Raw genomic sequence first — 15,055 nt, 5'->3', positions numbered from 1 at the left:
GGAAGCTAAACCTGGCAGTGAACATCACACTATTGCACACAGCAGGGGCAGTGCAGTTTCAAAACTACACCTTCTCTATTTTGATCAATAGTAGCTTGTTAGAGAAAAATGTCTGGAATGGACAAGTTGGGAATGATCACTGTAATTACCAGTAGCTTAATTGTAACAGATGAACATATATTGTTCTTCGCTGCAGGAAATGACTAGCCCAGAAAAAGGTTAATGGAGAAGTCTTCACGCACATACACTATAAAAGCAATGCTTTTAAAAATCTTAAAAGTATGGGGGCGGGACTTAAGCAGTAATGTCTCACTTAGTTTCCATTTTGATGATGAAATTGCATCTCTTTCAACAGAGACATGCTACACTACACTAGCTATTATTAACAAAACAACTTTATCCCAATTAAACAACAACAACAGTATCAATATTAGAACAATTTTTACCTTTACATTCAAATTGTTTTTATCTGCAGGTGACAAGTACTAGATTCAGCATCCAATGCCAATTCGCCATTAGTCTTAAAATGCAATGAATATGCTTGTTATAGCAACAAAACACTGACCAGTAAGATATCCATTTGAGCTACCTTTATGAACCAATACAGATTTCAAAAAGGTGAGAGATTCTACTGTTCTTGATCCTCTGAAGCTAGGATTTCCTGTCGGGATACAATCATTAGCACCAACAGCAAGATTTCAGTCCTCCATACAGGAGCAAATGGTAAAAGAAAAAGTTTGAAATGTTTGGGATTTTTTAAATAGCTTCTTAAGATGTTAGCATTTGCTACAACAGTTTCATATAATTTATATTTTTGCTGACATGTAAAAGGAGACATAGCCAAAGTCACAATAAAGCAAAAACAATTTTAGGCATTTGCTTCCCCCCCCCCCCAGGTCCATTATTTTTTAAAAAAATTAAAACTACTTGATTTTAGAAGGCTTTTGGTTTTCAAACCAATGGGAATATTTGGATGAAAAATATTGAACTTGAAAGGGGGCAGGGTTCAAGAATAATGCTTTTGTAGTAGCGTTATGGAATCAAAGTTGAAGGCAGACATTGAACACTGTGCCTTTAGAAAGATAAAATGGTTTTGTGGATAATTTCAATGCATTCTCTAATCTCATCCTCCTTGATCACCAGCGGGGGAGCCAATCGGATGATATCACCATGTGTTGGTTTTGCCAGCAGTCCATTGTCACGGAGTCGCAGACACACTTTCCAGGCATCGTAGTCTTTAAAAGAAATCCAAAATACAGAATTAAATATTTGCTTTACAATCAACTGAAGTATGCATTACATTTGCATCCCCACCTTTCCTCCAAGGAGCTCAAGTGGCACAGGTGTTTCCTCCCTTTCCCGTTTCTTCCCCGCAACAATTCTGTGAGGCAGGTTAGGCTGATAGATGGCAACTGGCCAATGGTCACCCTGTTTGCTTTATGACCAAGTGGGGATTTAAACCCGATCTCCAAGGTCCTAGTCCAACACTCTAAACCACACTACACGAAGGAGATGGGTTGTGGTTTCATTTCCAAACAGGAAAGAAATTTGTTCAAAGTCTGTTTAGAAATGGCAGCTTGGACAAATATTTCAGCTCTGGCCACAAGAGACCAGGTGTGCTCCCACTTTTTAGACAGTACATAAACTTGATTGAACTTATGAATTTTTTCCAGGAAAAAGCATGCCAAGCAGTCTGGGCTACTACCTATTTACCCCAGGCAGGAGGACATCAGACTTTCAGAACTTTCTGTTACAATTGAAACTGACATTGTTTGTCTAAACGCTATTCCCAGAGCATCCTCAGTTTCAGATATTTTGGTCAAAGTTCCCTATTCTCCTTTTGTGTGTATTTTCAAATAGTGCCTTTTTTATTCAAAAAAGTGAAAAAGAAGAACAGGATATATACCCCCAAGATATATACCTTTACTCAAACATTAGGCAAAGGGTAAAGGGACCCCTGACCATGAGGTCCAGTCGTGTCCGACTCTGGGGTTGCGGCGCTCATCTCGCTCTATAGGCCGAGGGAGCCAGTGTTTGTCCGCAGACAGCTTCTGGGTCATGTGGCCAGCATGACAAAGCCGCTTCTGGTGAACCAGAGCAGCGCACAGAAACGCCGTTTACCTTCCTGCCGGAGCAGTACCTATTTATCTACTTGCACTTTGACGTGCTTTCGAACTGCTAGGTGGGCAGGAGCTGGGACCGATCAACAGGAGCTCACCCCGTGACAGGGATTCGAACCGCCGACCTTCTGATCAGCAAACCCTAGACTCTGTGGTTTAACCCACAGTGCCACCTGGGTCCCCACTGCTCAAACATTACCACCACCTAATTGATTCTGAATGGATACAATATTATGCTATTGCCTCCAAACTGGAACTCGCACAATTCTCTTGCAAAAGTGAAAATGGCCTTGAATCATGTTGAAGTCTTGTTAACAAAGTGTAAAAACAGCCTTACCTTTCGTTTCACGAATAACAATAGCATTTAATAATCCTTTTCCTCTGACACAAGCCACAATATCTGACGGAGTTTTCATAAGCTCATTCCTCAATAAGTTGCCCATGATTTCTGAATTCTTAACTAACTTTTCTTCTTCAATTACCTAAAGCAGTTTGAAAACAAAGGTAAGAAAACTGAATGCTGGAGGAAGAATCATAAAAACGTAAACATAAGGTTCAGTTTGGCTCTCGTCGCAAGCCACTACTAACCATAATCATAATTTATAATTGTAATTACTTATAATTATAATTACTAACCCTAACACAGTTAACCATAAAATCACAAGTCATAACATGGTACAGATGTAAAAAAGTAAGTCTTCAATTATGAAGACGTGAACAAACATACGACACAAAGCAGATACACAGATACTTGGCTACTTTTATTATTAGACAAGTTGAGGGAAATGACTGTGGACCTGCAGTTTTCAAGTTATTCAAAATACTGCACAGTGTTAGCATAGTCGTGCATAGCATTCGTAGACCTTAAATGATATTTACGTACCTCGAGTGCTGCTATGGCCACCCGGCAAGCCAATGGGTTCCCTCCATACTAGAACCATGTTCTCCAGGTTTAATGGAGAGCATGATTTCATCATCACATAGTACCGCTGAAACCTAAGAACAGAAATTCTGCACTGAGACATTTACCAAAAACTTAAGAACATTTTCCCTTTGTCCTGCTTCACAGCACCGCAGAGGTCCCCCTAAATTACATGTCTGTAATCTTTTGGCATCATTATGTATTTAAGACTGTAATTCTGAAAGTTGGGACTGTGTTGGTTTGTTTTTATTTATATGTAAAGCAGCGCAGGGAGTGTTTACAGCTAGAGTGGGGCAAAAATGTTTTTAACTAACTAAGTAATCACTTTGCTGCCTCCCCCATATGGTTACTGCTGCTACACAGGGTCTAAGGCAATATTCCTATTTATTTCCCATTGCTTTATGAAGGATGCATTCCTCAGTAAATGCTTTGCAGACTGAACCGCAGGTAGGTACAATTGCCTGTTTACTGTGTTCAGCATTTATTTACCATTTTAAAACTTCTGACTCAGCTCAAAGAGAGTTGCAAAATGCTGGATGTAGTACTCAGGCTACTCAGCAGGAAAAAAAAATTATCCATTTCAAAGCTGTTTTCACCAGACAGTCATGTAGAGGTCTAAAGAACTTAAATGGCCTGATCCTAAAGACATTTACTGGATGTGATAGCCACCGATCTGAACACACCTTTTTTCCAAATATATACTTAAGATTCCAAACTAAGCAATACTTTTTTCAAAAACAAGAGAGCTGTTAAACTTACCCAAGTGTACAGCTAGTTTCATAATACCGTATCACACTTCAAAATGCTTGCTTTGTGCCTAGTTCCCCCAGACTTAGAAACCTGGAGCAATGTGATGGAGAAATTTCCCTTCCTGAATATGATTGTTTACTGTTGTTCTTGCCCAGCTAAATGTATTAACAATGGAGCAATTTAAAGTATTAGAGTACAGTACCTCAGCTCAGTACTTCTAGGTTGTTACAGGTCTGACCTTGGAAATTCAGAGCTATGGGAGCACAATTGAATTGGTCAGCATGCAATCTGCATTACACAGACAGATTCAGTCCCTGTCATCTCCAGAAAGGACTAGGACCCCTTCTGAAACCACGGATTGTCAATGCCATTCAATGTAGTCAGTACTGAGCTAAATTGATCAATGTTCTAACTCAATATAAGGAAGCTTCCCATGTCCCCATTTGCTGACCACTGTCATATTGTAAGAACATGAATCCTGGAAGATAGTCCTAACTGACTCCACTTCATCAATGACCCTTTCATTAAGCCAGTTTTGTATCTTAAACCTGTTGAAATCTCCAAAAAGCAGTTCAGAATCAGCTGTTTCTCATTCAATATTACTTACGGGATAAAGACCTCCAGACAGGGCCTTTCCGAGCAGGATCATATCTGGTCTAACATTTTCATGATCGACAGCCAACATTTTCCCAGTCCTTGCCAACCCAGTCTGAATTTCATCAGCGATAAAGAGAACCTGTTTTATTTTAAAAGGAGTACATATTCAAGAGGTAATTTCCTGACAAGGAGAGTTCACCCCAAACATCCCTAGCACTCTTGTCCAAACTACAGAAACTGGTATAATTAACAACTAGCTCCAATGTTTAACCTCTGCTCAGCATCGTGCTATATCACACCACATCTAGATCGCATAACTTTAAAAATTCTAGGCTACATTTGTGTCCACAAGATTCTTTATGGTAGTACGATTTGACAAGCCAAGAATGCTTAACAGCATTTCACTTAACAGCCCCTTTAGAACTTTTCATATGAGAGGCCTGAATATCTCTTGCATAGCATTATCAGAGTCTCATCATGCACTGGAAAGCATAAAAGAAAATAGCTTCAATCCCGAGAGCCCCTTTAGACTTGCATAGAGAGAGACTTGATGAATTGTCATTCAATGAGCATTTAGTTTGTTTTGTTCTCCTTTAAAAGAGAAGATTCTCCAAAGCCACACTCCAAATGAAGATCTTGCAATATGGCTTTCTTGACCCCATTCCTAATCTACATTTACTCTGCCTGATCTATTATGTGGTAAAGTCCAAATGATGTATATATTTAGAAGCAGGAAGGTCATTATAATCATTCCACAAGGTGAAATTTGCCACTGCTGTACCCCAAGATAAACCAAAATGTTCTATGGAAACAACCCTATCAGACTCAAAAGCAAAGACAATTTATGAGTTGCCCAGGAGTGGGATAAAGTCCATTTAAAAGGTACACAAAGTATATTACAATAATCTTGTCGTCTACTTAAGATAGGCACAGAACTGATAAGATAGTAGAGTTGAGCAACAGCTCACTTTGGGGGGAAAGTGTTTTACCAGGTCAAAACCGACATCATTGGTGAGAAAAACACCGATTTCTTTATATATATAGAAAGAAAAGCTATACCGCTTACTACTGGACCTTTGAAAGATTCGAGCAAGTGAATATTGGATTGTGTTAACCGGCAATGTAAAAAAAAAAAAAAGTTTTTTTAAATATTTAACAGCATTATACGATTGTTATCTTTGGTCTAAACAAGGCCCATTGTATTAGTTAAAAGACTTGGCCACTTTCCACCGCTTAAATGTTCTCTTCTTAGCACAGTGACTTACTTACATTATTCTTTGTGCAAAGCTCTCGCACACCTGTGAGGTAACCTTTATCAGGAACAACGACACCAGCTTCCCCTTGAATTGGTTCCACCATGAAAGCTGCTACATTTGGATCTTGAAGTGCACGCTAAGGACAAGTATATTGCAATGAAGAAAGATCGTTACTGAATGCCATTATGGAGAGGTGCAGAACAAGATTTATTATTATTTTTTTATTTTTATAATTTTTTAATTATTTTTCAACATAAGGAAACATAAGATTTATAACATTCCTTCTCCTAACTTCTGAATAAGTCTTCACAGAATGGAAAATTGCAACACACCTCAAGAGCTGGCAAGTCATTGTATGGAATTATTTCAAACCCTGGCATAAATGGTCCAAACCCATCATAACTGGAAGGATCTGTAGAACTTGAGATAGCAGACATCGTTCTTCCCCAGAAGTTGCCGGCTGGGAGGAGAAGCGGGGGGAAAGAATGAACAAACATATAATGTTACGGTAGTAGCTGTGTTGCTCTGCCACAGTCAAAACAAAAAATAAAAAAATAAAATTCCTTCCAGCAGCACCTTAAAGACCAACTAAGTTTGTTCTTGGTATGAGCTTTCATGTGCATGCACACTTCTTCAGATATAATGTCCAGTTATGTTATGCAGCCTAGCCAACTCAACAATCTGAAGTTGTCGAAAGACACCACATCTTTCTAAAAGGTAGAGATGTATCACAGTTGTGTTTAGATCAAGGATGGGTAACCTAGATGTTGCTGAACTACAACTACCATCATCCCACCCAACATGGCACAGGTATTAAAACCTCCTTGCCCAACTCTGGATTTTAAACAGCATTTAATGTTATGGGAATTGATTCTGTTGAAAATGCATAGCAAAATACAGATAGTTTAATCATGTTCACCTTGTATGTTTGCCATGTATGCAAGTGCCAAAGAGTTGCAACTTACCAAAGTTATAACAAAACAGAGTATTTTATCCAACATGCTTGTCCAGGATGAATGGTTGCAACATGCTGTCTTAACAGAGCCCAGAACACCGACAGCAGGAGATTTCAGTTGACCAATACATTTCACAAGCCTAAGCACACTGCCTCAAGAGCAAGTCTCTCCAAACTGAACAGGATTTGTTCCCTAATAAGTGTTGTTTATGACTGTAGCCCTAATTGGCCAGCACCATATTCCCACCCTGCTTTCACCCATGAAAAGAAAGATTAATCTCTTCTCACGTAGGTTTCGGTTCTTTATGGTACCAGAGACAATATAGGATTTGATAAATCGGAAGTTGATGAGGGCACAACTTTGCACATTATTATATAATGATGAATTCATTACAAGCAACAAACCATTTAACAGGGGTGGGAACTTCAGGTCAAGGAACCAAAAGTGGCTTCTCTGGTCTTTCCACCCAACTCTTGGGATTCTCCCTGCAACACATTTTCTCTTCCCTGACTACGACCATCAATAGCCCTTTTCCTCTCTCTCATCAAGTGCATCTGCCACTGAAATGTAGCTTATTGTACACAGGTAAGTCACATCCCTTGCTTTGTTAACTTTTTGCCTCTGGCCCCACCCATCGCAGGCATGCGGCTTGGGAAGGAATGCAGTCCTGAGGCTGCAAAAGATTCCCTACTACTTTGTAACAGGTTTAAGTAAAACACACAGAAACTCCATTTTTAATACAAAGGTATTCCTACAGCATGTTGTTGTTTTTAAAATGTGCATGATTTCATAATCCAAAGTCTCCACTGCCTTTGTCATGTCCACCTGCAACAAGTTCTTGTGATATTTAAAACTCTGACATACCTGCGAATAGTATCTTTGCCTTGTATTTGGGAATTCCTTTCACTGTATATGCCCACTTGCGAGCCAGTTTACACGCTGTTTCTCCAGCCTCCACACCTAAAGTAAGAGAGCACAAAAGGTGGAACCAGGAGAGGGGTAGGAAGAGAAGGAGAACTCATTACTATCAGAAGCCACATGGTGGACTATTAGGGAAGTATGCCATGCAGAATAGGAAAGGTAAGAGCCTAGGGCCCTGGCAGTGTGGGAAGGGACAGCTAAAAGCAGTGTGATGTTATCAAGAAGCTGAGTTCTGCTGGAACTCTGCACATGCCTTGGAACCACGCTTATTCTTTGGCAGTGTCATTGCAAAGTAAGAGAGAAAGAAACACTGACTTAAGCTAAACGACCCCTATATAGCAGCAGCAAGAGCATGGCCCACAGCAGCCTTCCCCCTCCCCCCCACTGTACTTGCTCAAAATTCTGAATACATCCTTGGGCTGAAAAAGGTTGGAGACACAGCACTTTGTGTGCAACAGATTTCCAATCACACAGGAAGCAAGCCCAAATTTCAGGGATCCACAACTGTTCTCTCTAGCTTCCCACTTAAGTGACAAAAGCTGTCTGTTCACATGCTTTTTTGGAGGATAGAACAGAAAGCATTACCTGTGTTCATTGGAAGCACTTTGTTGTATTTGAACATTTTTGTGATATACTCTTCGTATTCGCCAAGTACATCATTGTAAAATGCTCTTGAGGTAAGGGTAAGTTTGTCACACTGGGCTTTCAGAGCAGCTACAATCTTTGGGTGACAATGGCCTTGATTGACAGCACTGTAAGCACTTAAGAAATCGAAGTATTTTCTGCCTTCTACATCCCACACATAAACACCTGGGGCGGGGGGGGAATTAGACAAGCAGAGATACAGTATTAGGAGAATATTAACAATTGATATATAACACACACAAACCTCTGGTGACATATAAAACAAAAAATAATGTTGATCATTTATTGTTTTTAGAATTGAGGCATAGGGCAAATGATGCAACAGATTAAGTCATTCAACTGCTAAAAAACATTGTATAATATTTGGCTAAATAAAAAAGTATAGATTTACTACATAAACGGAATGGCTGCATTAGCAAAACTGAGCAGGAATGACACAAAGTACAGAATTCACATTTCTCAACTTTTTGGCACAGTTACCCATGCATTTTCTGTGACTGTAAGATAACTGGCTAAGCTATATTGTCTCAAGCACTGTAGTAGTACTGAGAAAATATTGACATCTGAAAATACAAAAGTATTATCTGTGCAATGCAGGGGTGGGGATAAACTTCATTTTCTTCCCTTGAAAATGGGCTGTCTGGTGCTGCATTTTCCCCAAGGTAGTCCTGCTAGCACAAGCCAGAGGTTACATTTTTGGCACAGCCTAGGGCAATCTGCTCATGCTGACTTTAGCTATGAAAGACTTGTAGCCATTTCACATAGATATCAAATGTGTTTACCAGGCACAGCTTCATAAAAACAGGAATAAATAGCTAGCTTCCAAAATGACCATCATTTGGGTCACACTGACTTTTCACCCACACTGTTCAACATGCACCTTCTAAGGTAGATCAGGTAATATGAATTTGAGCACAAAATCTCTTTGTAGGCCAACAGTATAAAGCTATGGAAAGGCTGTTTTATTTTCAAACTTCCTAGGTGAGAGCGAGACTCCATGCTTGCACCCATCTGCTGCAAGTGCTGCCAGATGCCAAGACAATAAAACTGCCTGCTTGTCCTCATGGAAGCATGAGGTATATCTTTACACACTACTTTGTACTTTGCTACACTTACCTAGCTACCAAACACATGTTCAGGAAGATAATACTAACCTAAGAAGCTGCTAATTTGCAAATGCAAACCAGTAAAAGAGTTGACCTGAAAACAGTTTCCAGGCGCTTGTTTTACTACAAGCTTTAATCTTGCATTATGAGGTTACATAGTAGCAAGGAAACAGACTTTGAGACCATTTGTGCTTCTAATTAGGCTAAATAGACATTCCTTTGATTTGTTGAAGCTTGTCTGAAGTAATAAAAGTTCGGCAACCTTGTAGATCAGGTGGTAAGTATGCTAAACAGTTGGTGCCCTAAGGTCAGGATAGTCTAGTGATATACACACTGGGGAGACGCCAATAATAAAAAATGCTGAGAGAGGGCTACCAAAGCTAGACGTTAGACTTATTTAGATTGGGGTGTGGAAGCTGCAGTCCATGGGCCAGATGTGGTGCTCCATGGCTCCCCATTTGGCCTGCTAGGCCGTTTCACCCCAAGCCATACTCAGCTGCCTCACACCTGCCCCATCAGTGGCAGATTTAGGTGCACAAGTGAGTTTCCTGTGGAGAACCAGTAGGCACGGCTGATCCCTGCAGAAAGCAGGTTCGAACTCACCTCCCATCCACTGAGTTCAAGCCTACTTTTCAGAGGCTTCCAAGCACTGCACAGGGCTCTCTGCAAGCCTTGTATGATGCTTTGAAGTCACCATCTCCCTCTATCCCAGCAGACCACATTTGACAGATGGGTTGGGCCACCACTACCCACTATTAATCACCTGACGTCATTAGATGGAGAGGGAGACTTTGGCCACCAGATCCATGGTTTACATTAAGGCAGGTTTTAAAATTTCAAACGCTAACCATTGCGCCCAGAACTGAAGGCAACATAAACCAAAGAACTGCGGGAAATAAAGGCAATATAAAATAGCAGTAAGTTTTTATAAAAATATACACCACACTGAATGCAGTATGATCTGCTGTTTTTTTATACAACTAAGTGGAAATGTGGTGAATACTTAAAGAAATATAACCAGATAAATTTCCAAGTAGTGCTAGATATATGAGCAACAGCTAAAAACATGGAGGGATGTGTGGGGAAGTCAAAGAATATATGATAAGTGATGATAACTGATATATATATATATATATATATATGAGAGAAATGTAGCATTTTATGCTCAGAACTCTCAAGGATTTAAAGCAGGTCAGGGAACCTGCCGTTCTCCAGACATTACTGGACACCAACTCCCAGCATCCCTAGACAGCATGGCCAAGAGTCAGACATGATTCCCTGCCCCTAATTTAAAGGCAATTATACCACCTCTCCTGAGTTGATCTCAAATGCCAAGCAGCGCTCAGTGAGCCAGAAATAGAGGAGCAGGCACAGATTAATTCAGCCAGTGACAGCTGCAGGCTGCCTCTCACAACTCTTTGCAAAATACTTACCCTATGCATCATCAGGGAATGAAAGACTGGCAAACCATGGGAACAGGTTATGCCTGCTGCTGCCTATCTCTAGAATTCAACATGCTTCTGTCCTGTTCAGACAACTAGGATAGTTCTCACATCTGCATATTACACAATACTGGCTAAAAGGAAGTTACTCTTAACTTAATCACCAAACCACCAAAGAAGAGCTGTGGAACTAGACTATACACATGACTGCCCCTACATTAAAGGTAAAGGTACCCTGACCGTTAGGTCCAGTTGCAGACGACTCTGGGGTTGCGTGCTCATCTCACTTTACTGGCCGAGGGAGCCGGCATTTGTCCACAGACAGCTTCCGCATCATGTGGCCAGAATGACTAAGCCGCTTCTGGTGAACCAGAGCAGCACACAGAAATGCTGTTTACCTTCCCGCCGGAGCAGTACCTATTTATCTACTTGCACCTGACGTGCTTTTGAACTGCTAGGTGGGCAGGAGCTGGGACTGAACAACAGAAGCTCACCCCGTCGCGGGGATTCGAACTGCCAACCTTCTGATCGGCAAGCCCTAGGCTCTATGGTTTAGACTACAGCACCACCCGCGTCCCTTCCTACATTAAGAACCATTATATGCCTCCCCACACCCTGCCAAATGACAACTTCCTCCCTCTCCTTGGAATCTTCTTGAAACTGTTCAGGAGAGGCAGACCCATGATCCCATAAGACATCTTCACCAGGAAGTGTTAACTTCTGAGTTAACACGGTCAGGAAAACAGCTGAGATTGCACATGTACAGCAGCCAGAGTACAGTGGTACCCCCAAGACGAATGCCTCGCTAGACGAAAAACTCGCAAAACGAAAGGGTTTTGCGAGTTTTTAGTTGACTCGCAAGACGAATTCGTCTATGCCTGTTTTTCGCAAGACGAATTCGTCTGGCGAGGTACCACTGTAAGCTGGCTTACCTTTTCGCTCTGGTCGGGAGGGGTGATGTCCGCGTCCGCCATTTTGGATCGACTGTGCATGCGCAGTCGATCCAAAAGGGCAGACGCGGACAACATCCCTCCCGACCGCAGCGAAAAGGTAAGCTCCGCTGCCGGTCGGGAGGGGGCCGTGGGATCGTGCCCGATGTCGGGCATGATCCCACGGCCCCCTCCCTCCCTCCCGGAGCCCCGCCGCTGCGTTTTAAGACTGCAACAATCGTTGCAGTCTTAAAACTCGGCGGCGCGGAGCTCCGGTGCCGGTCGGGAGGGGGCCGTGGGATCGTGCCCAATGTCGGGCATCATCCCACGGCCCTCTCCCTCCTTCCCGGAGCCCCGCCGCTGCGTTTTAAGACTGCAACGATCGTTGCAGTCTTAAAACTCGGCGGCGCGGAGCTCCGGTGCCGGTCGGGAGGGGGCCGTGGCATCATGCCCGATGTCGGGCATGATGCCACGGCCCCCTCCCTCCCTCCCGGAGCCGCGGAGCTGCGTTTTAAGACTGCAGCGATCGCTGCAGTCTTAAAACACAGCACCGCGGAGCTCCGGTGCCGGTTGGGAGGGGGCCGTGGCATCATGCCCGATGTCGGGCATGATGCCACGGCCCCCTCCCTCCCTCCCGGAGCCCCGCCGCTGCGTTTTAAGACTGCAGCGATCGCTGCAGTCTTAAAACGCAGCACGCGGAGCTCCGGTGCCGGTCGGGAGGGGGCCGTGGGATCGTGCCCAATGTCGGGCATCATCCCACGGCCCTCTCCCTCCTTCCCGGAGCCCCGCCGCTGCGTTTTAAGACTGCAACGATCGTTGCAGTCTTAAAACTCGGCGGCGCGGAGCTCCGGTGCCGGTCGGGAGGGGGCCGTGGCATCATGCCCGATGTCGGGCATGATGCCACGGCCCCCTCCCTCCCTCCGGAGCCGCGGAGCTGCGTTTTAAGACTGCAGCGATCGCTGCAGTCTTAAAACACAGCACCGCGGAGCTCCGGTGCCGGTTGGGAGGGGGCCGTGGCATCATGCCCGATGTCGGGCATGATGCCACGGCCCCCTCCCTCCCCCGGAGCCCCGCCGCTGCGTTTTAAGACTGCAGCGATCGCTGCAGTCTTAAAACGCAGCACCGCGGAGCTCCGGTGCCGGTCGGGAGGGGGCCGTGGGATCGTGCCCAATGTCGGGCATCATCCCACGGCCCTCTCCCTCCTTCCCGGAGCCCCCCGCTGCGTTTTAAGACTGCAACGATCGTTGCAGTCTTAAAACTCGGCGGCGCGGAGCTCCGGTGCCGGTCGGGAGGGGGCCGTGGCATCATGCCCGATGTCGGGCATGATGCCACGGCCCCCTCCCTCCCTCCCGGAGCCGCGGAGCTGCGTTTTAAGACTGCAGCGATCGCTGCAGTCTTAAAACACAGCACCGCGGAGCTCCGGTGCCGGTTGGGAGGGGGCCGTGGCATCATGCCCGACATCGGGCATGATGCCACGGCCCCTCCCTCCCTCCCGGAGCCCCGCTGCGTTTTAAGACTGCAGCGATCGCTGCAGTCTTAAAACGCAGCACCGCGGAGCTCCGGTGCCGGTCGGGAGGGGGCCGTGGGATCGTGCCCAATGTCGGGCATCATCCCACGGCCCTCTCCCTCCTTCCCGGAGCCCCGCCGCTGCGTTTTAAGACTGCAACGATCGTTGCAGTCTTAAAACTCGGCGGCGCGGAGCTCCGGTGCCGGTCGGGAGGGGGCCGTGGCATCATGCCCGATGTCGGGCATGATGCCACGGCCCCCTCCCTCCCTCCCGGAGCCGCGGAGCTGCGTTTTAAGACTGCAGCGATCGCTGCAGTCTTAAAACTCGGCGGCGCGGAGCTCCGGTGCCGGTCGGGAGGGGGCCGTGGGATCGTGCCCGATGTCGGGCATCATCCCATGGCCCTCTCCCTCCCTCCCGGAGCCGCGGAGCTGCGTTTTAAGACTGCAGCGATCGCTGCAGTCTTAAAACACAGCACCGCGGAGCTCCGGTGCCGGTTGGGAGGGGGCCGTGGCATCATGCCCGATGTCGGGCATGATGCCACGGCCCCCTCCCTCCCTCCCGGAGCCGCGGAGCTGCGTTTTAAGACTGCAGCGATCGCTGCAGTCTTAAAACGCAGCACCGCGGAGCTCCGGTGCCGGTCGGGAGGGGGCCGTGGGATCGTGCCCAATGTCGGGCATCATCCCACGGCCCTCTCCCTCCTTCCCGGAGCCCCGCCGCTGCGTTTTAAGACTGCAACGATCGTTGCAGTCTTAAAACTCGGCGGCGCGGAGCTCCGGTGCCGGTCGGGAGGGGGCCGTGGCATCATGCCCGATGTCGGGCATCATCCCATGGCCCCCTCCCTCCCTCCCGGAGCCGCGGAGCTGCGTTTTAAGACTGCAGCGATCGCTGCAGTCTTGAAACACAGCACCGCGGAGCTCCGGTGCCGGTCGGGAGGGGGCCGTGGCATCATGCCCGATGTCGGGCATGATGCCACGGCCCCTCCCTCCCTCCCGGAGCCGCGGCGCCGTGTTTTAAGACTGAAGCGAGCGAACAGCAGCGCTGCTGTTCGCTCACTGCAGTCTTAAAACGCGGCTTGGCTTGGCTCCGGTGCCGGTCGGGAGGGGCCCCCGGACTTTTTTTCCCATAGGAACGCATTAATTAAATTTTAATGCGTTCCTATGGGAAAAGGTGCCTCGCAAGACGAAATTTCCGCAAGACGAGAGTCTTGCGGAACGAATTAATTTCGTCTTGCGAGGCACCACTGTATCCCACATTTCTGTTCCCAAAGAAGCATCATTGTTGCAGTGATGATACAAATGTTCCTTGCCACTGAAAGCATTAAAGTGAATGGCTGAGTTAAGATAGCTATAAGCTTCCATCCCTTGCCTAGGAACGTATTGGAAAGATTAAAAGTACATACCCTTTCCTTTTTCAAGAGCAACAGGGAAGGTGCGGGTGGTAGTTATGTGCACCATACTTGGCCTCACGCTCAAATATGTAGTCGGATGATGGCGGGCCTTGGACGTGTTCTTAGTTGCAACTGACGTAGCTGAACTCACTGAAGCATGAACGCCTCGACAGAGAACGACCGAACGCACTGCCGATGGGCCAGTTAGAAAACATGTTAGAGTACGCTGAAGATCTGGAAAATGGCACATAGGGAATTGGGTCAGAATCATGAAATTCAAGGGGGGTCTGCTTCAACACCACAACTGCAAATGAAACCTATACAAATAGTTGTGATTACATGCAGGATTTGAGTAGGATTTCTTACATAGACAAAGCATTTCAACACAGAAACCTAGATCCTAGTGCACTATTAAAAATTCTCCACAGAACAGCTGATATGATCTTCATGAGGTAGACACAGACTTTGCCACAGCTAAGCTAGAAAACATGGGACAACACAGTAGACCCAAACCCAA

The 15,055-nt window shown here is 45.5% G+C and overlaps 1 protein-coding gene across 1 annotated transcript; it reads right to left on the bottom strand.

Annotated features, from left to right (window-relative positions):
* Nucleotides 1-575: 575 nt before the first annotated feature.
* On the bottom strand, nucleotides 576-14,764 carry OAT (ornithine aminotransferase). The gene is given in 10 exon segments (XM_033149461.1): nucleotides 576-1,235; nucleotides 2,458-2,602; nucleotides 3,004-3,053; nucleotides 3,056-3,116; nucleotides 4,400-4,528; nucleotides 5,659-5,781; nucleotides 5,978-6,105; nucleotides 7,466-7,561; nucleotides 8,108-8,332; nucleotides 14,551-14,764. Coding segments are annotated over 10 exon segments (1,173 nt in total). The 5' UTR covers nucleotides 14,606-14,764; the 3' UTR covers nucleotides 576-1,074.
* Between the last annotated feature and the right edge of the window lie 291 nt (nucleotides 14,765-15,055).

The sequence above is a fragment of the Lacerta agilis genome, chromosome 5, assembly GCF_009819535.1.
Source record: "Lacerta agilis isolate rLacAgi1 chromosome 5, rLacAgi1.pri, whole genome shotgun sequence".
In the NCBI taxonomy this organism is placed as follows: domain Eukaryota; kingdom Metazoa; phylum Chordata; class Lepidosauria; order Squamata; family Lacertidae; genus Lacerta; species Lacerta agilis.
Note: the sequence above shows the minus strand (reverse complement) of the source record. Positions and strands in the feature narration are given on the sequence as shown.